Here is a 26,729-nt window from a genome sequence, read left to right as displayed (position 1 = left end):
AGAATGAATTCTAGATATGGGTATGGTTGCAAACCAGTCCAGACTAGAGAACAAAGGGGGTGATTATGATGGCGGACGGACTGCATTTCCCTGCACTATGTGGTAGGCACCATGCGGTGCCTACCACCTGGTGCAGGAAACAGGAGGAGGGAACTGTAGGTGCCCCCCAAGTGCACAATTATCATGCCCCTGCACAAGGGGGCCCTGCAACGGGCCCCCAAAGTACATCCAATCCAGCCTTTCAATGGTGGTTGAACCGCCATAGACAGGCTGACGGGGATGCAGCTTCCAAATCTGGTGACTGGTGCCTGCTAGGCACCACCATCATTTTGTGGATGCAGGGTGGGTCCGACAGGCAATCGTAATGACTGCCTGTGTCGGACCCATGGCGGACTGGCTTTCCACCCACCAGGCATTTCGCCCGCCATCCTGATATGGCGGGTGGTAATTGGCCGCACAATGGCTGTGAACCGGCCACCGGCAGGCTGCTGGTGGTGGGTTAACCACTATCATAATCACCCCCAAAGTTCTCTGAACTGCAGTCAAAGGATATACATCACATTATAAATAGCATACTGGAAGAGTTTAAGAAATAGAAGGACTTTTATCTTGCTGCCAAGAGGCTGGTGAACTTAGAATGATAATATAGATATGGCTATGGTTGCAAACCAGTCAAGACTAGAGAACAAAGTTCCCTGAACTGCAGTCAAAGGTTCTACATCAAATTATAAATAGCATACTGGAAGACATTAAGGAATAGATGGACTTTTTGCAATCCTATTTTGTCTTAAAAATCTGCTGTGGCTACTCTTTGGAAAAGTGTTTTATTTGACTGTTACCTATTAAAGCATCTCTTTCTAGATTACATGTTTTTTCATTTGTAAATGAAAAACATTACAAAAGGAGATCCAACATTCCATTAGTACTCAATATAAATTACATACGATACAGAAATTATGTTGGGTATTGGCTTAAAAGCATGCCAAATCTCCAGTTAGCTTTTGAGGATTACTAGAAAAACATATTTGTGATGGACCGACATTCATGTTTAAAATGGTGTTTATTTGTGCTGCATATAAAATATCAATGTAATAATTGCATTAATTAGACATTCAAGTAAGTAGGCCTTATTTAGAGTGTGAAGAACATGATACGCAATCAAAATATGGCTGATATCTCGTCCTTCATTTCACAAGTGCCACAGGTTATAAAGCACTATTTATATGGTGGATAGGACACCCGTCATATTTGGGAAAGAGTATCCCATTCCCAAAAATCTAAATAAGACCCAGTTTTAATTGCTAAAATAGCAAATAAAGAAAATGTTGTGAAGGATCAGGATTATTGATTTGCTTTTTGTCTTGTTCTTTGCCCAGGTCACACTTGCGGCGGTCTCGTGCAGGGTCCAAATGGTACAGTTGAAAGCCCTGGATTTCCTCATGGATATCCTAATTATGCAAACTGCACATGGATTATCATCACGGGTGAGCGCAACAGGATACAGTTGTCATTCCACACATTCGCTCTCGAGGAGGATTTTGATATTTTATCAATATACGATGGGCAGCCCCAGCAAGGGAATCTCAAAGTTAGGTAAGAAAGCTACAGTTGAGTTAATGTTCTTTAGTTATTTAACTTTGCTGACAAGTTTACATTAAAAAAAAAAAAACTATTGTATGTGCTGGTTTGCTTAAATTGATCACAAATTCGTTTTTTTCAAATAGACTCCACATTTAAAATGGATATTATACCTCACGGTCCTGGAAAATATGGATTACTTCTTCACATATGTAATTTTTTATTATATGTACCATTTTTTCAACACAATGAAACCATTCATCAGATGTGACAACATGTCAGGTATATATTTAATATTAAGGAGTTTGAGTTGTTCTATTCTATTCATTCCTAAGAAACTAGAAGTATTTTTGGCAACTCTAAGTGTAACAACATATGCTAAATGGCTTTAAACTGAGCTAAATACTTAGAGCCTCCTAGATCCTCTTCTACAATGGCCAGCAACGTCATCAGCAAAATTACCACGGATAATACTGATGGTGTGGTGTTTCTCAGCATGTCACAAATTAGGTTTACAGGTGGTTTCCAATTTAAAGACCAGTTAAATTGCTTGCTATTTTGCTTACTGGCATGCATTCTATGCACAAATTAAACAGTAGGGGTACCTTGAAAAAACTGCATTGGAAAAATCCTCAGTTAGTCCACAATTTGTGCATCATCTGGGATCCAATATTTCATTTTATCTAAGCAGGTTATTTAAAAAGTACATACAATGCAGAAATGGTGTTTATGGTGTAACCTGACTTGTACTTCCTTCCAGAAAACAGTTTTCACAATTAAAAAAATATGTTTGGGACCATGAACAATACATCAAATATACAGTGAGTATTGTCCCCTTGCTATCAAGAAGCAAATGCTAAATATATTTGAAAAGCAAGTAAACCTGAAGATGTGTTTAAAAAAATGTATCACAGCTTAAAGGACGGATGATTTACCAATTATTTTGTTAGCAAAATAGCTCATCGCCATCTCAGTAAACCTGGAAGATAACTATAGTACCATTATTTGAGAGAAACACTCATTGTATTATTATTATTGAACTTAGAAACATGAAACATGAATGTAAGTTCCTGTAATCACTGACGAGTAATGGATAAGGAGCAGGACTACTGATGGGGAATGATCCACACCAATAAATTAAAAAGAGTGCTGGAATTTATTAAAAGTATACATTGTAAATTACCCTCAATTACCCTCTTTTTGAGGAACCCAAAATACTTAGTGATAATCACAAACAGAAATATGAACAGTAAAGTTTAAAATACTCCAAAAACCCTTTTAGTTTTGTGCTTTTTTGTCCTGTGTTTTAGTAACTTTATACCTGCATGGAAGGTCAATGCAAATGTTATGGTTATGATATATTTTGTATAATCACTATAAAATAAAAAAAGGATATGCTGAATTTGTTTGTGTTGCTTTGTGGTACTTGATCTAGGCTCTGATCTACTGTTAATGTTAAGGAAATTATGTTGTATTGTATTTTACACTCATGAGATTTCTGCTTAGCTAGTAGCGCACATAATGAGTGCTGTGGTTCATGTTGTCTTTCTAGCAAAAAATAAAATGAAAATGGAATAATTATCTTAGGAGGATAAAATATGTATTTTTAAAACACTTGCAACACGATGTTGCCTATACAGAATACATTTTTAAGAAGTATTGTTGATACTGTTGTTTTAGGCTGGAATCACAGTAGCTTCTAATTTGATTCACTATAACATCTAAGTGGTATTGGAATTACCACCAAGGTGGGAACACTTTTCCATTTAGAGCAGGGCTAGCAGTGTCTTAGGAATGTAACCATCATCAGTGTAGTTCATTTCTTATATTCTAAAGTATTCAGCATCAAATATTATTATAATTAGTAGTCCTGCCTGGCAGTGGTGGTGTCAGCATTTACAAATACCAGAAATTGAAACACTGCCAAAATGTATTCTTACACGTTTAGATTAGGCATCTGTGGAAAACCCTCAACACAAGATATAGCAGCAAATCTTAACTTCAATATGTTTGTGGGCACACAGGTTACTGCTAACAAGATCCTGCCTTTTCCTTCTATGTGTGAATAAATGCTGCTGTCGCCAGAATGCGCTAGTGAAATAAATTTTTAAGAACTAGATTATCAATATTGGAAACTAACTTAACATGGCTTAACATGTGCACTTTGCAGGGCTATTAAAATACATTGTAGTAATTTAGGCCCTCATGTACAAAGAAGTGATTCAGTAAAAGTGGTCGCAAACTGCACACTAACATTACCCAAATAGTTTTTAGATTTTTGGAAACTGACCTATGTACCAATAGGTATGTTAAAAATTGCAAACTTGTAGTGTGTTGCAATTCGACCTACATCACCAATATTCCGGAGGCAAGTTGCAAATTATGACTCACTACAAGTGGCCACAATCACAGTGATAGTGGCCTGTTGGGTTAGGCCATCACGTATGTGACTGCTTTTAAATAAAGCAATCTTTTATTTTTTACTGCAGCTAGTTTCCCTTAAGCGAAAATATGAAGTGTTTAGTAATACAAAAGAAAAGTTAAAAAAAATTTTTTTAGTGGTAGGCAGTTGTCCTATGGAATACTTTCTACTCCTAAAAGAAGTATATGTGAACGTTCACAAAGGCGCATGGGTTTCCCAAGTGGTCCCCTGCTTGTTTTCGAATGGGTTACTAACTCCTGGGAGTTGCAGGCAAAATAAATAACATTGTTTCGCAACTAGATTTGAGTCAAAACACATTAATATAAACTACAAGGAATCAGTATTTGGAAAAGATGCTCTAAAGTCTCATTCCATATGCAGATTTCTTAATGTTTCCTTAACCCAATAAATAATTCAGGTAACCATTTCCAAACCATTAATTGGGTTTAGAAAATTTCCAAAAGTGTTTTAGTGGTTTCAAACACTCAGGTTTACAGAATGGGCGAGTTTGCAACTGTTAAAATACTTTACAAATGAGTCCCTAAGTGTCATGTGCCAAGCATTACACTCTTGCTCAAGATACACTCGGTTTTAAAATGAATGCTGTTTCCCTTATCTATATGTGCTGGCATGTGAATGTAGTTATACCTTTATAGAAAGAGCATACACAGAGTAATCAAATGCATTAATGGTCATCTGTGATGGTTACCCACTGAGCAATATTTAAAATTAGCACAGAGACTATATATTCCCATTTCTCCCTCTTGCCTGCTGTGTCTTCATGCTACATCATTGCGCACCATGATTCTCTTGTATTCAATTAAATGCATACCCTTATAATGTCTTGGTGGCAACATAGATTTTACTTAGTTTAAAGAAATGTAATTTGCAATACTTATTTTTAAAAGAGCTTTCTGAAGTGTTTATATTGTTATCCCAAAAAATCAGAGAGAGGGGAGAATGGACCACTTGTCCTGTATAATGAGGGTCTTTGTTCGTGTGGGAACCGTTATAAAAACCCTCATATATGTACACAGGCGATTGGCGGTATATCTTGATTCTCCGCCTTAGTGTACTGTTACAGCATCATCATTGGATCTTTATGTTTGTACATATGCTGACCTCCACCTGGAGGAAGACCAACTGGTTTGTCAGTAGTGACCAGATCTGAAAAAAAAGGGCGTGTATGTGCTCTGGTGCTGTGAGTTAAAATTCCCTACTTCACTTTATCACAAGTATTTATTAAAGAAGTTTTGATGTGGGAAATAAAAAATAGAGTGGTGCATGTGTAGATCCGGTTACTAATCTACCGCACTAACATTGGTCAATATCAGTTTGGTAGATTAGCAACCGGATGGAGGTCAGCATATGTACAAATATAAAGACCCAATGATGATGCTGTAACAGTATTTACAGGTGACTACAAAGTGCAGGCAAATATCTATAGATTGCATGCGTAACAGCTGGCATCGTTCAAATTTGCATATCCAAAAGACATTAACTTAGTAGATATCCATACAAAACGCATGGGACAAATAAAGCTACTACTAATTAAGGAAAGATATAGGGGGAGTCATAGTACCAACCTCCCTGGTTGGCACACAAGTGACGGCCATCAGGCCAAAATGGCAAATATTGAAGCAGCTAGGCAGGAGGACCATAATGGCTTGAAGAATGCTAGAAAAGCCTATAAGGGGAAATTAACAACAGCCAAATGAGGGTGGGGGGTTAAACTATGGGAGAAAGCCACTGTAGCTCTAACAAAAAGAGACAGCAAGGAATTCCAGTCTTGCATATTATCCGGGTCCAAAACTGTAGGCAATGACCTGGGGTCAGTAGTACAACCTTCCGAGTTATATAAACCATGGTTAAGAAATGGCACTCAATCACCAAAGAGTGGTGGGGTAGTTCTCGCAGGGCAACTAGCTAGGCCAGGAAAAGGGGAAATTTTTGTCCTTGATTTGGCAGAAACCTCACAGTCCCTACACTTATTAAAAAGGGAACATGCCCGTGGCCCCAATAGCATTCTGGGAGACTCATACTTATCACACCCTGCGTTCCTTACCTAACCTCTCTCAGTAATGCCATTTTGAGAGGTATTGACATACCATCATTCTGGCACAGTGTAACTATCATGCCTATTTTCAAAAAGGGGAGAAGGACCTGGTGGCCAACTACAGACCCATTAGTCTAACTGACATAAGTCAAATGGTTTTTTGCAAGACAGATGTTAATTAAACTACAAACCTGGTAAACAAAACATCATATCCTAGAGGACTGCCAGGCAGGGTTCAGGCCAGGGATTAGTTCCTTGGCCTGCTTCAGCGGGCTATGCAGGAAGTACATATCCCTGAAGTGAGACTATGTTTATGTTGCCTTCAATCATTTGAGGGCAGAATTTGATCTGGTACCCCAAGAGAACCTGTGGGCGGTCTTGGAGGCATATGGTATTCCAGATAATATTCTTGGAATTTTAAAAATTCTACATTTAGATTCATATGCTCAGGTCAGGTGTAATGAGGGGGGGCTTACATCCAGGATAAGTATCACGTATGGATTTAGGCAAGGTTGCATGCTTGCTCCAACACTTTTTAGTTTATATATAAATAGAACAGTACAGTGGTTAGCAAATTGCTAGCATGATGCACCAAATCTAACAGGCAAAGGTCTCCCCACTCGAAAGTCTGAAGAAAATACTTTGTTAATATCCTGTATATCGTTTGGACTCCAGTTGTTGATTGACTACGTCTCATCCTTTTGCCACTCAAGGGGCCTTGAAATAAACTCGGCAAAGACAAACTTCACGGCCTTATACCCCCATTGTTCTTTTACGGGAAAATAAGATTTAGGGGGTTCCACTGAAGCAAGTGAAGTCTTTTGACTATTTAGAAGTAAAACTATCAGATAACATGGCTTGGGTACAGCAAATAAGGAGAAGCAAAACAATAGGCCACCTCTAGAGGAGCAGTAATCCCAGTACTGGAAGGGTACATGGCTATGGCTGTATTGGGGGCAACCTATGGTGCTGAGCATTGGGGATATACAGATATAACTGACTTTAATCTTGTGGCAAATAAATGTATTAGGTTCCTTTTTCACCTTTCTATAAGTATTCCCCTTACCTCACTTCGTTTTGATCTATCTCTAGGAAGCATTGATCATATGATCACCCTAAAACCCCTGATGTATTGGCTCCGTTTTTGGAATACCCCAGAACGGGGAACATATAGGGAAGGCCTAGAAGAGATTATTAGGTTAGACAAGGAACTCTATATCCCCGGTTGAAAAAGATAAAAACCTTTCGTAACTTTCTTAGGATGGAAGATGTGTGATCACAGGCCGATAAGTTGGCAAAAGACATCAAAGCAACATTAAAACAAATTTACTGGGCGGGCTCCCTGGAACACTTATGGGCAGACCGAAAAGTGGGGAGCCTCACTGACAAGTTTTTAAACCACAAATGTTGGCCTTTTTTTAGCCCTATATGGACAAAATACGACCAGCCCAAGCCAAAACATTGAATATGAAATGTAGGTTTGGCATGTTACCCCTGAATTCATTTACATCCACTTGGGATAAAACCAACCCTCTATCATCTAACTGCCCATTCTGTCTATACTCAGATGAAACTATGTACCACGTTCTGTCCTTCTGTTCTGGTTATATTGTGCTCTGCAAGAAATGAACCTCACCTATGTGTAAGCTGATGGGCGTTGACCACTTTTAGGAAACATCCAGACTTCTTCAGTGTGATACGAAGGAGGTAATTGTTTTCAGTATATCTAGATTCCTATTATGGGCATGGCATCTCTTAGAAATGGGATCTCTGGTTGGCTAAGGCTTGCACCAAAGCCAGGCAGAGTCCACCACTCTAGTCAGGGCAAGGGAGTTACACTCCAAAGATCACCCCTGCTCACCCCATTGGTAGCTTTGCACGAGCAGATAGGCTTATCCCGGAGCCAACGTGTAAAGCGTTTGCACAACACACACACAGCAACAACATACTAAGCACACCACAAAAGGAACTCCACACAAGGCTATATCAAAAATAGCCTTTGTATTATCATAAAAACATTAGAATAGTAATCACACAATAAACACTGTTCCATCAGGCACTAGGGAATATTTACAGGGGATTATATACACCTGACAGGGCCACGTGGACCACTATCAAAACCATCACAAAGTGAACGTAGAATATATAATAAGCGTAGAACACAACCAGTAATTACTGGCAAACACTGTACTCAACATCATCCTGTAACACAAACCATATTATGCACAGTATCACATTAGGCGTGAAATATCTTCTGTTCCAGCCTCATAAACCTAAACATATTAGACCATAACCTCCTAAGCATAACTCACATTAGGGGCATAACTCACAAGCATAAACCACAGTATGCAAATAACCTCATATATAAACCACATTTAGAGGCATAAATCACAGTGCTTAAATTACAGTACATGAATCACATTTCCTGCGCACCACATAAATCACATGAGGGCCCGGTTCCCTATCAAACTAATAGTCCCCCTGGCCAACTGGCCTTCTGAGAAGGCTCAAATGCCCTATTCCCAAATGTCACAGCAGCTGCCAATGCAGCAGAATTAACGTGCGCAATTACGCTGGGGCAGAGGAGTGTATCTCACTCCTATCTCACTCAAAAATGCCCCAAAGAAATGTCAGCCAAAACAGTGCAGCTGTCGCTAATTGCAGTGCAGTTGTGAATCCAATAAAGGCCTGGCACAACTGTGCCCTCTCCTGTCCCACTCAGGGACTTCTAAAACATATGGGCCAAACGTTGCAGTTGCCCGCTATGGCGGCGCAACCGAGAAATCACCACGAGGCCCTGCTCTTGGGCCCTCTATTTCAAATGGCCGCCATGGGTGCGGACATGGCACTGGCACTCCACGTACCCTCTGAGCCCCACTCCGGGACTCTTAGAAAATGAAAGTGCCCCCTTTATGCAGCTGCGCTCTAGCAAGCGGGGCAGCTGTACAAAAATGGCCATGCGGGGAGGCACAGGCCCCCCCTGGGCCTTCTAGACCACTACGGGGGCAATAGGAAGACTGTGGCTCATGTTGGAGCGGCCCACTGTCAGGTGGGGCTGCTCAAAATCCCCCAAGCACCTGTAATGTGCCTCAAACTGCACCACCACACTGGAGATAGCCCCTACTCACCGGAGCATGGATCGGCTCCGTCTACTCTCTTCGCCGGTCTTTTCTCTGCACTCTTTTCTCGATGCAGCAACATGCGGGGCACCCTCTTCACCACGGGAGCCCCGCTGACCAGCTGCAGCACTTCTCCTTTCGCCCGGTCCCCCTTCACGGTGGAGTCCGCAATGCTCCCGACAGCCCTAGGCGGCCGGCGGCACTTCCTCTTTCTTCACCAGGGCCCCCTCCTAGGACACAGGACTTCATACATGCGGTACTTCTCTTTTCTCCCGGAAGCCCGCAAATGGACAGGCACTGCCTTGCCTGACTTCCAGCTCAGGCCGGCATCGGTGATTCTCTTTCACTTTGCGGTGCCATGCCAGGTAGGCACCCCCTCGAGTTAAAACAAACATCGAGCCACCCGCAAAGCAAACCAAATGCAGGGTGGGCACCCGTCAATAAATCCAAACGCAGGGTGGGCACCCGCTATCAAAATAGAAACCATAAGCGGGGTGGGCACCCGCAATTACACCGGCATCACGGGGGGATCCCGACGTCCAAATTCCCTGCTCAGCGCTGGACAGCCCACGCTCCTTTTCTTGTTGGGAAAATTTTAAAAATAAAGCGCTCACAGGGCTCAAGATGCCCTCCAGGGTCCAGGGAGCATCGCTGGGCCCAGGGAGGCCAGCACACAGGGCCCTCCAGCAGGGAGATAAGCCCCCATGGCGGGTCCTCTTGGGCCCCAGCAGCAGCCCCCCCCCAGGCAGGAACAGCACACCAGAACAGAACAGGAACATGGGGTCACAGACCCTATACTTATACTCAGGATTCTTTTGTCTGCAATGTGGGGTTTGGGGAACCAGATGCAACTGGTTCAGGAGGGATTTGGAGCACTTTGTTTTCCAAGCTCCTCTACCCCTTTGTCAGGTGGGGGATAGGTGATCAGACACACCACAGGTGGCGGAGCCAGCATTGTACAGGCTGGGCACAGTCCTATTCAGGGTCAGGGGATTATTCCTCCCACTACTCCCATCACAGATGTCCCATTCCACCTAGTGCTGACTAACCCTGCCCCTCCTGGAGCCACACACACCTCCCAGCCCCTGTCACTCACAAACCAGACATGCAATTCACAAAAGGCAGGCAGGCACATAGCACACATAAATGCCAACTTCTAAAAGTGGCATTTCCGTACTAGTCACAATAAATCTGTGCACACCATTGCGCAGCATTTATTATTCCAATTTCATACATACTAAATTCCACTACTCTGCTCCTCCCATACCATGTATTACCACTGACGCACACCGATCAGGGAATCCCAAGTGAATTTCTATGGGAGGGTAGGCCAATCTTACCAATGTAACACAGAGCGCGCACGGACTATACACTGGACCACAGTGCTAAAGTGCCCAGAGGCCTAAAACCACCAACACCAGGTTCGAGAAAAAGGCTAGGAGAATGCAAAAAATTTAGTGGTGAACCTGACAAAAGGGCCAAGTCCCGTAACCAAAACTGGGTCTGGGCTCACGGGCAATAAGGACAAGCCTCACTAACTACAAAAACCAAAACGAGCACCAATATTGCCAATTGATTAATATAAGGGCCTGGAAGTGACCACGCAACCTACTGAATAGAACAGTAAGTCTTGAGACAAATATTTTAGTCCAGAGTAAATCAATTATTTTAATCTCATATTTTTGTCAATACATGTCTAGAACAAATTCACATCTTTATATACATTGCTTATTTCACTCCACATTTATTCACGACGACACTCCTTTCACTCAGTACAATCATTCAACCATGCATACACATTATACCACAAATAGAATCAATTAACATCAATTTTCACCAAAGGTATTTACAAAATTAATTACAAAAACAACAGCATAGGAAATCAATTCGATTTTTTGAGAAATTTTGTGTTTTAGAATGACCCTCCTAATGCTGTACAAAAACAGTCTACACGTTTCGAAAACCCTTTGTTCAAGGGAATTCTCTTCAGGACCACGTAGCTCAACGATGCTCTTTTTCTTAAGTCAGGGTTTACGTGCCGTTTTCAACCGACTTGTGTCTTATGGAGTGTAAATGAGGAATTTGCAATATGGCATGTAGATAAATCCCACCGGAGGTATGAGACCGGGCGAAGTGATCTACCCGTGTTCGTCTGTTCCTAATCCGAGACTGGGGTCTTCATTTGCTGACACCGTCTACCTCCATGTCTTGTTTGCAGAAGGCCGAGGGCCAAGTCCAACAGCATCTTAGAACACACAAGATAAAAGTGATACCATAATGGGAAATCCATGGGGTACGGGACTTTACTACCCAGATAATACACACACACTGTAATTGTTCTTTATCAATAGGAATCTCCCTGAGATAATGTGTGATGAGTTTTATTGTTTTAACTATTAAGTATAATGGGAAAGGCTCATTTTTTAATGTAGTTGAATTGTTTTTGTAAATTGTGTCTTATTTATGAACCTTTATGGCTACAAAAGCCGAAATAAAGTATATAAAGATTCATGGAATCTCCTCAGGATGTGGAGGGAAAAATACATTAGAACAGAATATTATGAGGTAATCCCATCACTAAGGGTGGCAGGGGATCACTTCTGACCTACTTCATCGAAATATACTCCTCATTTCAAAAAGATAATTATGGAGTGGTGATCTAGTTCTTTATACTGTTATTTATGTGGACAAATTAATTGGTATTGAGTGTCAGTGAGGATTGCACAAAAACATTTGATTTGCATGAAGATCACAAAATGTATGCTAGTCCATGAATAATCAAACTAGCCAGCAAGCATTATTACAGTGAATTCATTTGGGAGTGTCTTGTATGCAATGAGAAGGGGCTTCGCATACCACCAGTTATAGTTCCCAGAACCATTCTGGCCTAGCCCACTTGGGTTCCTTCCGAATGATTTATGACTTTTCTTATAAAAGAAAGTTCTTTCTTGTCTGTCATTTGCAACAGAAACAGGAAAAGCCACATCATTTCACTAAATTTATTTGGGCAAGAATGTTAAAGACTGATGGTGTGTTGATTTTATCCAGTTGCTTCACTTTTTCAATTCAGCAATCTACAATAGCAGTTATGACTATTTCTTTTCAACCTTGCTTTGAATCCTATTATATATTTTCCTTCAACTGCACAGCTTGTTTGAAATGGTGAGAGCTAGTTCTGAACAATGACCAAAGTAAAATGTAAGCAAATCCAGGGATTGTTTTCACTGGTCACTGTAGTGGTTCCTGCCAGGGTAATATGGGTGGTCACCTGGTCACCTAAATTGCATATCGAATGCTTCAGCCATTGTCCTACCTCTAACCAGACAGGGGATTTTATACAGCAGCACATGTGTTAGATCTGGGGGTCTCTAGTTGGCAGAGGTAGGTACCACTGTCCAAATAGGGACCCTTGCTTCTAGTCAGGGCAAGGAGATAACCCTCTGAGATAACCCCTGCTCACCCTCGAGGTAGCTTGGCACGAGCAGTCTAGGCTAACCAGAGGCAATGCGGAAAGTATTTGTACCAACACTCACAGTAACACAGTGAAAACACCACAAAATGACTCCACAAGAGTTTAGAAAAATAAAGGTATTTTAATCTAAACTACACAAGACCAAAACGACAAAAATCCAACATACACAGTTCAAGAATATGGTTTCGAAAAGAGTTCTTAAGGTTGCGTTAGAATTCTCTACGTTGCGATGGAATTCTCTACTGATGCGTGAAAAGTTCACAGTTGCGTCACGTTTACTCACAGTACCTTTTAGTTGCAACAAAGTTCCAAAAGCAGAAGCTGGTGCGGTGGAAAACAAGCAATGCGTTGCTCCTGAGACCCTGGGGAGGCGATGCGACAGCCCCGCTGCAGCAGCGGGCGTGTTGCGACGAATCTGGTCTGTATGGGGAGGAAGGCCACTTGTATGGATTCCGGTGCGTAGGTTCCGTAGGAAGTCTGTTCTCGCAAAGGCACGATGCGACGATCTCGTAGGGGCTGCGACGATCTCCGGGGTGACGATGCGCGGTCCAGCGGTGATCCTCTCTCTCACTGCTCCTCGATGCGATGGTTCTGCGACGATGCTCGCAGCGACGTGATGCGGTCTGCAAGCAAGCGGTGCGGCGTTCTCGCCCAGCGACGACAGGCTCTGCGACGATACTCGCAGCGATGTTCGATTCTCCCGCACCGGTCTGGTGCGTCCCGCAAACGGAGGATGCGACGTCTCCGCGACGATCTCGACCTCCGTAGCGGCGGGAAACTTCTCGCACTGTCGGGGATGCGCTCCACAAGCGAGCGATGCAACACTTTTCAAGTTCAAAAGTTACTCAAGCTTAGTTTCAAACTTCCCAGCACAGGTACAACTTCCAGAGGCCCCACAACTGGATCAAGCACTCTAGGAAGGACAGAACTCTCTCAGCAGAGTTCAGGGAAGCTGGGGGTGAAGTCCTTTTGTTCCTGGGACTTCAAAACAGGGAGCCAGCTCTTCTCAGGCCCTTGGAGATTCCTTCAAGACAGGGGACACAGCTCAGCAGCAAAGTCCTTCCCCTCTTCTTGGCAGCAAAGCAACAGGTCAGTCCAGCAGAGCAACAGCAGGACAATCTTCCTTCTTCAGTTTCAGCTTTCTCCTTGGCAGAGGTTCCTTCTTGATTTCCAGGATGATCTAATTTTCTGTTGTCAGGGGTCCTGTACTTATACCCCTAAAGTCTTTGTTCTCTTGGTGCATGTGGGCCCTGAGCCCGGTCTAAACCAGTTCTGGGTGGATCCTGAGTACTTTGTTTTGCTGGCTGCATCTTTCCTTTCAGAGTGAGGGGCAGGGTCCTCAGCCGCCCAGCAGGGGGGTGGAGCCAGCATTGTGGAAGGCAGGCACAGCCCTATTCAGCCCAGGTGCTAACTCCTCCCACCACTCCAGTTGCAACTGCAGTCATTCAGCCTAGTGCTGACTCATCCAGCCTCCTGGGGAATTCCCCAGCCCCTGTCACTCTCAAACCAGACAGTCAATACACAAACAGGCCCAGGCACACAGAAGGGTCAGACAAGAGAACAGCAACTTTCTAAAAGTGCTGTTCTCAAACACAGGATTTAAAAACAACCTTTCCTAAAAGATGTGTTATTAAATTCTGAGTTCAGGGATACTAGATACTTATGTCCTATCTTGTTCCTATGGGAAGAAATGCTGTTAACCACTGTAGCCAGCATCCCCCATGTTAACCTATGGAGCAAGATAGCCTTACAGTAGTGAAAACGAAAATGGCTGCCATTCACTACCAGAGCATGTCACCTGCACTAGTACATGCTCTACCTTTTACATACACTGCACCCTGCCCAGGGGGGTACCTTGGGCCTTCCTTAGGGGTGACTGATGTGCACAAAAAGGGAAGGGTTAGGCCTGGTCAGTGGGGACACTGACCAGGAGGACATGGCAGTTCTAAACTGCACACAGGCACTGCAGTGGCAGGCCTGAGACACCATTTTAGGGCTACTCATGTGGGTGGCACAATCAGTGCTGTAGGCCCACTAGTAGCATTTGTCATCACCAGCCCTGGCACACCCAGTGCACTTTACTAGGGACTTCATGGTGATACAAATATGCCAAACATGTATATCCAATCAGAATAACAATTTACACAGAGAGCATATGCACTTTAGCACTGATCAGCAGTGGTAAAGTGCGCAGAGTCCTATTGCCAACAGCCACGGGTCAGGAAAAATAAGGGAGGAAGAAGCAAAAAGTTTGAGGATGACCCTGCAAGAAGGGCCAGTTCCAACACAACCCCCTTCCAGCCTAAAGCCAGGGTACACCAAACGATACCTCAATGGGATTCCCTGCTTAAGGCGATAGAACACGGAAACTGGCCCACACAGCAGGGCAGTCCTGTTCTACGCCATCCTAAACCCAGTTGGAACACTCTATCCATACTCTCAGGGTCCACCATGCCAATCCATGTGGAAACCTTCCCATCACCTGTGGACACCACCTGTGCGGCACCTAACCTTAATTTACTCACAGGTGTGTCCCAACAGACCGACAGCAAGCCACAGTGACCACCAACAGTGATCGGGGATGAGACCCAGGCCTCATGCCTCTCAGGGCGCTCAAACCTCTGTGGCGTCAGAGGGTGGGGGACAGTAGCCTCTGGTGCTTGGTACCCTTTGTCCACTCCCTCTCTTGTCAGGTCAGGTCTGACACTCTGGCACTGACCCACCAGTCCTGGACCTGTATCCAGCGGCTGGACAGGAGGCTGTGGTGGGCTTCCCCACACCCGGTCCTCCTCTTCCTTGGGGCTCTGTACCCTCCCACCTGGAGCGGTACCCCCTTCTAGAATAGCCAGGGCACCTGTGGCAGGTGTCCCGCACCATTCATCCACCAGTTCAGGGGTGCTATCCTGCAACTGGTTTTCCAGGTCAGGGGGGATACCCCGGGCCTGGCCCTCAAACCTAGGCTCCCAAACCTCCAGGTCAGACAGCACCTGAACCTGGCTTCCCCACCCAGGGACCAACCCCTGCGGTGGAACACTTGCATGGCGCACCAGGACTTCACTCACGGATGTGCCCACACTAGTAGACAGTACCCACCTGGCCAACACAAGGGTGTGGCCTAGTCCACCCCCAGGGTGAGACTCCTGCCCTCCTTCCAGGGGTAACCCTGTTACCCAAGACAACCAAGAACAGAACTTTCCTACCAGTTCAGGACCTCCCTCCAGCAACTGGTCTCCCAACCTAGGGTTTAACCCCTCAGGTGGTACCGGGGTCAGAGGCGAGGACTCCCTCCCTCTGTACCCCCTTCCAGAGCACTGCACCCTCCCTACTGGAGGGGTACCCCTGGGAACCATATTGGTCAGGGCACTGGTTACAGATGCCCTACCTTCCAGGTCAGGCAGATCCTGAACCTTGTCTCCCAACCCAGGGACCAATACCTGCGGTTGTTCACTTGCCTGGCACGCCAGGACTTCTGGGGACTCACATAGTACCCCCTTGAGGGTGACACACAACTCATGTGTCCTGTGACAGTCCGCCTGGCGCAGATCTCCCGACCCCTGTCCACCTGACAGTGCGGGAAGATCCCCCAGGACAGAAGTGAGGTCACCATGGTCACTCACTGGGGACTCAGCCCTTCCGACTGGTCCCTGACCCACTGGTTCTCCCACTGGGGACTCCTTCCCCCTCTCACCCCTCAGTCTGGACTTCTGTACCCTCCCAAATGGAGCAGCACTGCCAGACACCAGAACTGATGGAGGCCTGGTTACAGGCACTCCCCGTTCACCAGACACTAAGAGATCCTGCTCAAATGGCCTACAAGTACAGTCTAGGTCCCCAACCTGGTGTTCCCTTAAGGAACCCTCCAGGCCCTGAGACTGGGTTTTGGGCACCGTGAGACACACCGTCCCATACTCACTCCTTCTCCACTGAGACCGGACAGAGCCCCTTCACCCCTCCCACTACACTGGGACCTAACTGGGCTGCACTGAACCTCTTCCACCTAACAGGTCTGGAAGATATCTAAGCCACTCCTTTTGGGATCACTCCCCAATGCCTCCTCAGACTCTCTGGAATTCACCGAGAGATCTGCCTCCAACGCAAGCTCTCTGGGATCAGAGAACTCACACTCCACCGGGTGTTGGCATAGCTCTGGAAAACAGGGACTTAAAATATGCTCTCCAACAAATGAATCACACAGCCCCCCACAGTTGTTAACCAAGCTACCCTTTGCCTCACCCTCCAGTGCCTCACACAAGTACCCCACACCACTCTCCTGAGACTGGCAAGACAGTATCTGACTGTCTCTGTCACACAACCCACACTCTTCTGGCTGGTCTTCACACACACACACCAAGGTTTCTACCATGGGGGAACCCCTCTCCCTGTATCTCTCATCTAGAGTCAGTAGAGTGTCCCTCCCACCACTAGGAATATGGTCCCCTGTGCCAGTCCCCCAATCTACTTCAGGAAAACTGTACTCCACTGGAACTACATCATAAACCTGAACCCCCTGGTGTATGTCGACCCCCTCCCTCAAGTCAGGCGCCACATCTCTGGGTGTTTGTACCTCTCTCTCTGCACTAGATATCATAATCATGCTGCCACCATCTGAGCTGGACTCCACCTCCAACTCACAAAGCTCCTACCTTGAGCATCCCATTTTTCTTTCTGGGCTAGGGCCCACCGGATCATACCTTCCTTGTTTAGCCGGTCTAATTCTCTGCACCTTTGCTCAGCAGCAAGGAGCCAGTCATCTTTCTCTTCCTCACTGTCAGAGAAGTCCTCCTCCTCAGAATCATCTGCTAATGTTGCTTCCCAAATTCTGGCCTCATGGGAATACAGGCATGCCTCAAGATCCCTCCTTGTGGAACCTTTCTCCACGGGCAGCCCCCTCTTCTTGCAAAAGGCTTTTATCTCCTCTTCTGTGTAGATGCACAGGTGGAAAAAGTTGACTTCCATTTTGGCAGGATTTTACAGGTGCAACATTAGCCAGAGTCTCAATATCCAAAAAATACTTTCAGGAGGACACCGGAAAAAACAAACAGTATGTGGTGGCGTAGTGGTCTGCACTCACTATTGATGTACACCAATTACTGTGGGTCTAGTACAAATACAAGTTCAAATCCCACCGCTGCCACCAATGTTAGATCTGGGGGTCTCTAGTTGGCAGAGGTAGGTACCACTGTCCAAATAGGGACCCTTGCTTCTAGTCAGGGCAAGGAGATAACCCTCTGAGATAACCCCTGCTCACCCTCGAGGTAGCTTGGCACAAGCAGTCTAGGCTAACCAGAGGCAATGCGTAAAGTATTTGTACCAACACTCACAGTAACACAGTGAAAACACCACAAAATGACTCCACAACCGGTTAGAAAAATAAAGGTATTTTAATCTAAACTACACAAGACCAAAACGACAAAAATCCAACATACACAGTTCAAGAATATGGTTTCAAAAAGAGTTCTTAAGGTTGCGTTAAAATTCTCTACGTTGCGATGGAATTCTCTACTGATGCGTGAAAAGTTCACAGTTGCGTCACGTTTACTCACAGTACCTTTTAGTTGCAACAAAGTTCCAAAAGCAGAAGCTGGTGCGGTGGAAAACAAGCAATGCGTTGCTCCTGAGACCCTGGGGAGGCGATGCGACAGCCCCGCTGCAGCAGCGGGCGTGTTGCGACGAATCTGGTCTGTATGGGGAGGAAGGCCACTTGTATGGATTCCGGTGCGTAGGTTCCGTAGGAAGTCTGTTCTCGCAAAGGCACGATGCGAAGATCTCGTAGGGGCTGCGACGATCTCCGGGGCGACGATGCGCGGTCCAGCGGTGATCCTCTCTCTCGCAGCTCCTCGATGCCATGGTTCTGCGACGATGCTCGCAGCGACGTGATGCGGTCCGCAAGCAAGCGGTGCGGCGTTCTCACCCAGCGACGACAGGCTCTGCGACGATACTCGCAGCGATGTTCGATTCTCCCGCACCGGTCTGGTGCGTCCCGCAAACGAAGGATGCGACGTCTCTGCGACGATCTTGACCTCCGTAGCGGCGGGAAACTTCTCGCACTGTCGGGGATGCGCTCCACAAGCGAGCGATGCGACACTTTTCAAGTTCAAAAGTTACTCAAGCTTAGTTTCAAACTTCCCAGCAGAGGTACAACTTCCAGAGGCCCCACAACTGGATCAAGCACTCTAGGAAGGACAGAACTCTCTCAGCAGAGTTCAGGGAAGCTGGGGGTGAAGTCCTTTTGTTCCTGGGACTTCAAAACAGGGAGCCAGCTCTTCTCAGGCCCTTGGAGATTCCTTCAAGACAGGGGACACAGCTCAGCAGCAAAGTCCTTCCCCTCTTCTTGGCAGCAAAGCAACAGGTCAGTCCAGCAGAGCAACAGCAGGACAATCTTCCTTCTTCAGTTTCAGCTTTCTCCTTGGCAGAGGTTCCTTCTTGATTTCCAGGATGATCTAATTTTCTGTTGTCAGGGGTCCTGTACTTAAACCCCTAAAGTCTTTGTTCTCTTGGTGCATGTGGGCCCTGAGCCCGGTCTAAACCAGTTCTGGGTGGATCCTGAGTACTTTGTTTTGCTGGCTGCATCTTTCCTTTCAGAGTGAGGGGCAGGGTCCTCAGCCGCCCAGCAGGGGGGTGGAGCCAGCATTGTGGAAGGCAGGCACAGCCCTATTCAGCCCAGGTGCTAACTCCTCCCACCACTCCAGTTGCAACTGCAGTCATTCAGCCTAGTGCTGACTCATCCAGCCTCCTGGGGAATTCCCCAGCCCCTGTCACTCTCAAACCAGACAGTCAATACACAAACAGGCCCAGGCACACAGAAGGGTCAGACAAGAGAACAGCAACTTTCTAAAAGTGCTGTTCTCAAACACAGGATTTAAAAACAACCTTTCCTAAAAGATGTGTTATTAAATTCTGAGTTCAGGGATACTAGATACTTATGTCCTATCTTGTTCCTATGGGAAGAAATGCTGTTAACCACTGTAGCCAGCATCCCCCATGTTAACCTATGGAGCAAGATAGCCTTACAGTAGTGAAAACGAAAATGGCTGCCATTCACTACCAGAGCATGTCACCTGCACTAGTACATGCTCTACCTTTTACATACACTGCACCCTGCCCAGGGGGGTACCTTGGGCCTTCCTTAGGGGTGACTGATGTGCACAAAAAGGGAAGGGTTAGGCCTGGTCAGTGGGGACACTGACCAGGAGGACATGGCAGTTCTAAACTGCACACAGGCACTGCAGTGGCAGGCCTGAGACACCATTTTAGGGCTACTCATGTGGGTGGCACAATCAGTGCTGTAGGCCCACTAGTAGCATTTGTCATCACCAGCCCTGGCACACCCAGTGCACTTTACTAGGGACTTCATGGTGATACAAATATGCCAAACATGTATATCCAATCAGAATAACAATTTACACAGAGAGCATATGCACTTTAGCACTGATCAGCAGTGGTAAAGTGCGCAGAGTCCTATTGCCAACAGCCACGGGTCAGGAAAAATAAGGGAGGAAGAAGCAAAAAGTTTGAGGATGACCCTGCAAGAAGGGCCAGTTCCAACACAACCCCCTTCCAGCCTAAAGCCAGGGTAGACCAAACGATACCTCGATGGGATTCCCTGCTTAAGGCGATAGAACACGGAAACTGGCCCACACAGCAGGGCAGTCCTGTTCTACGCCATCCTAAACCCAGTTGGAACACTCTATCCATACTCTCAGGGTCCACCATGCCAATCCATGTGGAAACCTTCCCATCACCTGTGGACACCACCTGTGCGGCACCTAACCTTAATTTACTCACAGGTGTGTCCCAACAGACCGACAGCAAGCCACAGTGACCACCAACAGTGATCGGGGATGAGACCCAGGCCTCATGCCTCTCAGGTCGCTCAAACCTCTGTGGCGTCAGAGGGTGGGGGACAGTAGCCCCTGGTGCTTGGTACCCTTTGTCCACTCCCTCTCTTGTCAGGTCAGGTCTGACACTCTGGCACTGACCCACCAGTCCTGGACCTGTATCCAGCGGCTGGACAGGAGGCTGTGGTGGGCTTCCCCACACCCGGTCCTCCTCTTCCTTGGGGCTCTGTACCCTCCCACCTGGAACGGTACCCCCTTCTAGAATAGCCAGGGCACCTGTGGCAGGTGTCCCGCACCATTCATCCACCAGTTCAGGGGTGCTATCCTGCAACTGGTTTTCCAGGTCAGGGGGGATACCCCGGGCCTGGCCCTCAAACCTAGGCTCCCAAACCTCCAGGTCAGACAGCACCTGAACCTGGCTTCCCCACCCAGGGACCAACCCCTGCGGTGGAACACTTGCATGGCGCACCAGGACTTCACTCACGGATGTGCCCACACTAGTAGACAGTACCCACCTGGCCAACACAAGGGTGTGGCCTAGTCCACCCCCAGGGTGAGACTCCTGCCCTCCTTCCAGGGGTAACCCTGTTACCCAAGACAACCAAGAACAGAACTTTCCTACCAGTTCAGGACCTCCCTCCAGCAACTGGTCTCCCAACCTAGGGTTTAACCCCTCAGGTGGTAACGGGGTCAGAGGCGAGGACTCCCTCCCTCTGCACCCCCTTCCAGAGCACTGCACCCTCCCTACTGGAGGGGTACCCCTGGGAACCATATTGGTCAGGGCACTGGTTACAGATGCCCTACCTTCCAGGTCAGGCAGATCCTGAACCTTGTCTCCCAACCCAGGGACCAATACCTGCGGTTGTTCACTTGCCTGGCACGCCAGGACTTCTGGGGACTCACATAGTACCCCCTTGAGGGTGACACACAACTCATGTGTCCTGTGACAGTCCGCCTGGCGCAGATCTCCCGACCCCTGTCCACCTGACAGTGCGGGAAGATCCCCCAGGACAGAAGTGAGGTCACCATGGTCACTCACTGGGGACTCAGCCCTTCCGACTGGTCCCTGACCCACTGGTTCTCCCACTGGGGACTCCTTCCCCCTCTCACCCCTCAGTCTGGACTTCTGTACCCTCCCAAATGGAGCGGCACTGCCAGACACCAGAACTGATGGAGGCCTGGTTACAGGCACTCCCCGTTCACCAGACACTAAGAGATCCTCCTCAAATGGCCTACAAGTACAGTCTAGGTCCCCAACCTGGTGTTCCCTTAAGGAACCCTCCAGGCCCTGAGACTGGGTTTTGGGCACCGTGAGACACACCGTCCCATACTCACTCCTTCTCCACTGAGACCGGACAGAGCCCCTTCACCCCTCCCACTACACTGGGACCTAACTGGGCTGCACTGAACCTCTTCCACCTAACAGGTCTGGAAGATATCTAAGCCACTCCTTTTGGGATCACTCCCCAATGCCTCCTCAGACTCTCTGGAATTCACCAAGAGATCTGCCTCCAACGCAAGCTCTCTGGGATCAGAGAACTCACACTCCACCGGGTGTTGGCATAGCTCTGGAAAACAGGGACTTAAAATATGCTCTCCAACAAATGAATCACACAGCCCCCCACAGTTGTTAACCAAGCTACCCTTTGCCTCACCCTCCAGTGCCTCACACAAGTACCCCACACCACTCTCCTGAGACTGGCAAGACAGTATCTGACTGTCTCTGTCACACAACCCACACTCTTCTGGCTGGTCTTCACACACACACACCAAGGTTTCTACCATGGGGGAACCCCTCTCCCTGTATCTCTCATCTAGAGTCAGTAGAGTGTCCCTCCCACCACTAGGAATATGGTCCCCTGTGCCAGTCCCCCAATCTACTTCAGGAAAACTGTACTCCACTGGAACTACATCATAAACCTGAACCCCCTGGTGTATGTCGACCCCCTCCCTCAAGTCAGGCGCCACATCTCTGGGTGTTTGTACCTCTCTCTCTGCACTAGATATCATAATCATGCTGCCACCATCTGAGCTGGACTCCACCTCCAACTCAGCAAAGCTCCTTCCTTGAGCATCCCATTTTTCTTTCTGGGCTAGGGCCCACCGGATCATACCTTCCTTGTTTAGCCGGTCTAATTCTCTGCACCTTTGCTCAGCAGCAAGGAGCCAGTCATCTTTCTCTTCCTCACTGTCAGAGAAGTCCTCCTCCTCAGAATCATCTGCTAATGTTGCTTCCCAAATTCTGGCCTCATGGGAATACAGGCATGCCTCAAGATCCCTCCTTGTGGAACCTTTCTCCACGGGCAGCCCCCTCTTCTTGCAAAAGGCTTTTATCTCCTCTTCTGTGTAGATGCACAGGTGGAAAAAGTTGACTTCCATTTTGGCAGGATTTTACAGGTGCAACATTAGCCAGAGTCTCAATATCCAAAAAATACTTTCAGGAGGACACCGGAAAAAACAAACAGTATGTGGTGGCGTAGTGGTCTGCACTCACTATTGATGTACACCAATTACTGTGGGTCTAGTACAAATACAAGTTCAAATCCCACCGCTGCCACCAATGTTAGATCTGGGGGTCTCTAGTTGGCAGAGGTAGGTACCACTGTCCAAATAGGGACCCTTGCTTCTAGTCAGGGCAAGGAGATAACCCTCTGAGATAACCCCTGCTCACCCTCGAGGTAGCTTGGCACAAGCAGTCTAGGCTAACCAGAGGCAATGCGTAAAGTATTTGTACCAACACTCACAGTAACACAGTGAAAACACCACAAAATGACTCCACAACCATTTAGAAAAATAAAGGTATTTTAATCTAAACTACACAAGACCAAAACGACAAAAATCCAACATACACAGTTCAAGAATATGGTTTCAAAAAGAGTTCTTAAGGTTGCGTTAAAATTCTCTACGTTGCGATGGAATTCTCTACTGATGCGTGAAAAGTTCACAGTTGCGTCACGTTTACTCACAGTACCTTTTAGTTGCAACAAAGTTCCAAAAGCAGAAGCTGGTGCGGTGGAAAACAAGCAATGCGTTGCTCCTGAGACCCTGGGGAGGCGATGCGACAGCCCCGCTGCAGCAGCGGGCGTGTTGCGACGAATCTGGTCTGTATGGGGAGGAAGGCCACTTGTATGGATTCCGGTGCGTAGGTTCCGTAGGAAGTCTGTTCTCGCAAAGGCACGATGCGAAGATCTCGTAGGGGCTGCGACGATCTCCGGGGCGACGATGCGCGGTCCAGCGGTGATCCTCTCTCTCACAGCTCCTCGATGCCATGGTTCTGCGACGATGCTCGCAGCGACGTGATGCGGTCCGCAAGCAAGCGGTGCGGCGTTCTCACCCAGCGACGACAGGCTCTGCGACGATACTCGCAGCGATGTTCGATTCTCCCGCACCGGTCTGGTGCGTCCCGCAAACGAAGGATGCGACGTCTCTGCGACGATCTCGACCTCCGTAGCGGCGGGAAACTTCTCGCACTGTCGGGGATGCGCTCCACAAGCGAGCGATGCGACACTTTTCAAGTTCAAAAGTTACTCAAGCTTAGTTTCAAACTTCCCAGCACAGGTACAACTTCCAGAGGCCCCACAACTGGATCAAGCACTCTAGGAAGGACAGAACTCTCTCAGCAGAGTTCAGGGAAGCTGGGGGTGAAGTCCTTTTGTTCCTGGGACTTCAAAACAGGGAGCCAGCTCTTCTCAGGCCCTTGGAGATTCCTTCAAGACAGGGGACACAGCTCAGCAGCAAAGTCCTTCCCCTCTTCTTGGCAGCAAAGCAACAGGTCAGTCCAGCAGAGCAACAGCAGGACAATCTTCCTTCTTCAGTTTCAGCTTTCTCCTTGGCAGAGGTTCCTTCTTGATTTCCAGGATGATCTAATTTTCTGTTGTCAGGGGTCCTGTACTTATACCCCTAAAGTCTTTGTTCTCTTGGTGCATGTGGGCCCTGAGCCCGGTCTAAACCAGTTCTGGGTGGATCCTGAGTACTTTGTTTTGCTGGCTGCATCTTTCCTTTCAGAGTGAGGGGCAGGGTCCTCAGCCGCCCAGCAGGGGGGTGGAGCCAGCATTGTGGAAGGCAGGCACAGCCCTATTCAGCCCAGGTGCTAACTCCTCCCACCACTCCAGTTGCAACTGCAGTCATTCAGCCTAGTGCTGACTCATCCAGCCTCCTGGGGAATTCCCCAGCCCCTGTCACTCTCAAACCAGACAGTCAATACACAAACAGGCCCAGGCACACAGAAGGGTCAGACAAGAGAACAGCAACTTTCTAAAAGTACTGTTCTCAAACACAGGATTTAAAAACAACCTTTCCTAAAAGATGTGTTATTAAATTCTGAGTTCAGGGATACTAGATACTTATGTCCTATCTTGTTCCTATGGGAAGAAATGCTGTTAACCACTGTAGCCAGCATCCCCCATGTTAACCTATGGAGCAAGATAGCCTTACAGTAGTGAAAACGAAAATGGCTGCCATTCACTACCAGAGCATGTCACCTGCACTAGTACATGCTCTACCTTTTACATACACTGCACCCTGCCCAGGGGGGTACCTTGGGCCTTCCTTAGGGGTGACTGATGTGCACAAAAAGGGAAGGGTTAGGCCTGGTCAGTGGGGACACTGACCAGGAGGACATGGCAGTTCTAAACTGCACACAGGCACTGCAGTGGCAGGCCTGAGACACCATTTTAGGGCTACTCATGTGGGTGGCACAATCAGTGCTGTAGGCCCACTAGTAGCATTTGTCATCACCAGCCCTGGCACACCCAGTGCACTTTACTAGGGACTTCATGGTGATACAAATATGCCAAACATGTATATCCAATCAGAATAACAATTTACACAGAGAGCATATGCACTTTAGCACTGATCAGCAGTGGTAAAGTGCGCAGAGTCCTATTGCCAACAGCCACGGGTCAGGAAAAATAAGGGAGTAAGAAGCAAAAAGTTTGAGGATGACCCTGCAAGAAGGGCCAGTTCCAACAACATGCATACTACGCTTCCCTTGGGTGATCTTAGAAAATATATTTTAAATTGTATAGGGTTATGTGAAATCCTTTTACATAAAGGACTGTTGTGCACTCTATGAAACAAATGTTCCCAAATAAATATATTGACAATTAGAAGATGCAGCTTACTCGATGTTGATTCAAAGTAAAACTCATTTAGGAGCGAACAAATATCCCTTAGAACTGTCTGTGCATATAATTAGGGTACTGCCAATGATGCCTGTGTTATCAATGTTCTAAGAACTACGTTTGGAGAACAACTAAGAGTTCTTTGTAAACTAGTATCATTTTACAGAAATAATATTTTCATTCTTTGACCTCAGGTTATTGAACTTCAGAACAGGAATCGATACATCGTGCCATAATTAGTTTTTAATGAGAGAAAGACTGCATTATACTATGGGTTGGTCACTAAAAAATAATTTTCGTTAATAAAAGGCCCTAGAGCTAACCAGATATATATTCAAAGACTGCAAAGTACAGGCCTTTCCATATATGTACAATATTCCGTTCTTTAATTGTAGGTGTTGAATTAAAATTAACATTTTGAGCTAGTTGTTCAATTATTGGTCTGTGCAGGTAAACTGGATTAGGAGGGGGAGTAAGCTTTCATACCTGGAGAAAAAGATTAAAAGGGAAATTGTTTATTTCTTATTTTTTCCCATAGGATATTTTACATTGTATAGGGTTATGTGAAATCCTTTTACATAAAGGACTGTTGTGCACTCTATGAAACAAATGTTCCCAAATAAATATATTGACAATTAGAAGATGCAGCTTACTCGATGTTGATTCAAAGCAAAACTCATTTAGAAGCGAACAAATATCCCTTAGAACTGTCTGTGCATATAATTAGGGTACTGCCAATGATGCCTTTGTTATCAATGTTCTAAGAACTACGTTTGGAGAACAACTAAGAGTTCTTTGTAAACTAGGATCATTTTACAGAAATAATATTTTCATTCTTTGACCTCAGGTTATTAAACTTCAGAACAGGAATCGATACATCCTGCCATAATTAGTTTTTAATGAGAGAAAGACTGCATTACACTATGGGTTGGTAAAAATAATTTTGGTTAATAAAAGGCCCTAGAGCTAACCAGATATATATTCAAAGACTGCAAAGTACAGGCATTTCCATAAATGTACAATATTCCGTTCTTTAATTGTAGGTGTTGAATGAAAATTAACATTTTGAGCTAGTTGTTCAATTCTTGGTCTGTGCAGGTAAACTGGATTAGGAGGGGGAG

At 46.4% G+C, this 26,729-nt stretch overlaps 1 protein-coding gene across 1 annotated transcript in view; it reads left to right on the top strand.

Annotated features, from left to right (window-relative positions):
* The first annotated feature begins 434 nt into the window (after positions 1-434).
* The window catches only part of CSMD1 (CUB and Sushi multiple domains 1), a 4,503,734-nt gene continuing 4,477,439 nt past the window's right edge, over positions 435-26,729 (top strand). Inside the window, exons 1-2 of the mRNA XM_078647516.1 lie at positions 435-444; positions 1,377-1,593. Of these exons, the coding sequence (XP_078503642.1) occupies positions 435-444; positions 1,377-1,593 (227 nt within the window). The remainder of the gene's footprint in view (positions 445-1,376; positions 1,594-26,729) is intronic.

Source organism: Lissotriton helveticus, chromosome 6 (assembly GCF_964261635.1).
Source record: "Lissotriton helveticus chromosome 6, aLisHel1.1, whole genome shotgun sequence".
NCBI classification, from domain to species: Eukaryota; Metazoa; Chordata; class Amphibia; order Caudata; family Salamandridae; genus Lissotriton; species Lissotriton helveticus.
Note: the sequence above shows the minus strand (reverse complement) of the source record. Positions and strands in the feature narration are given on the sequence as shown.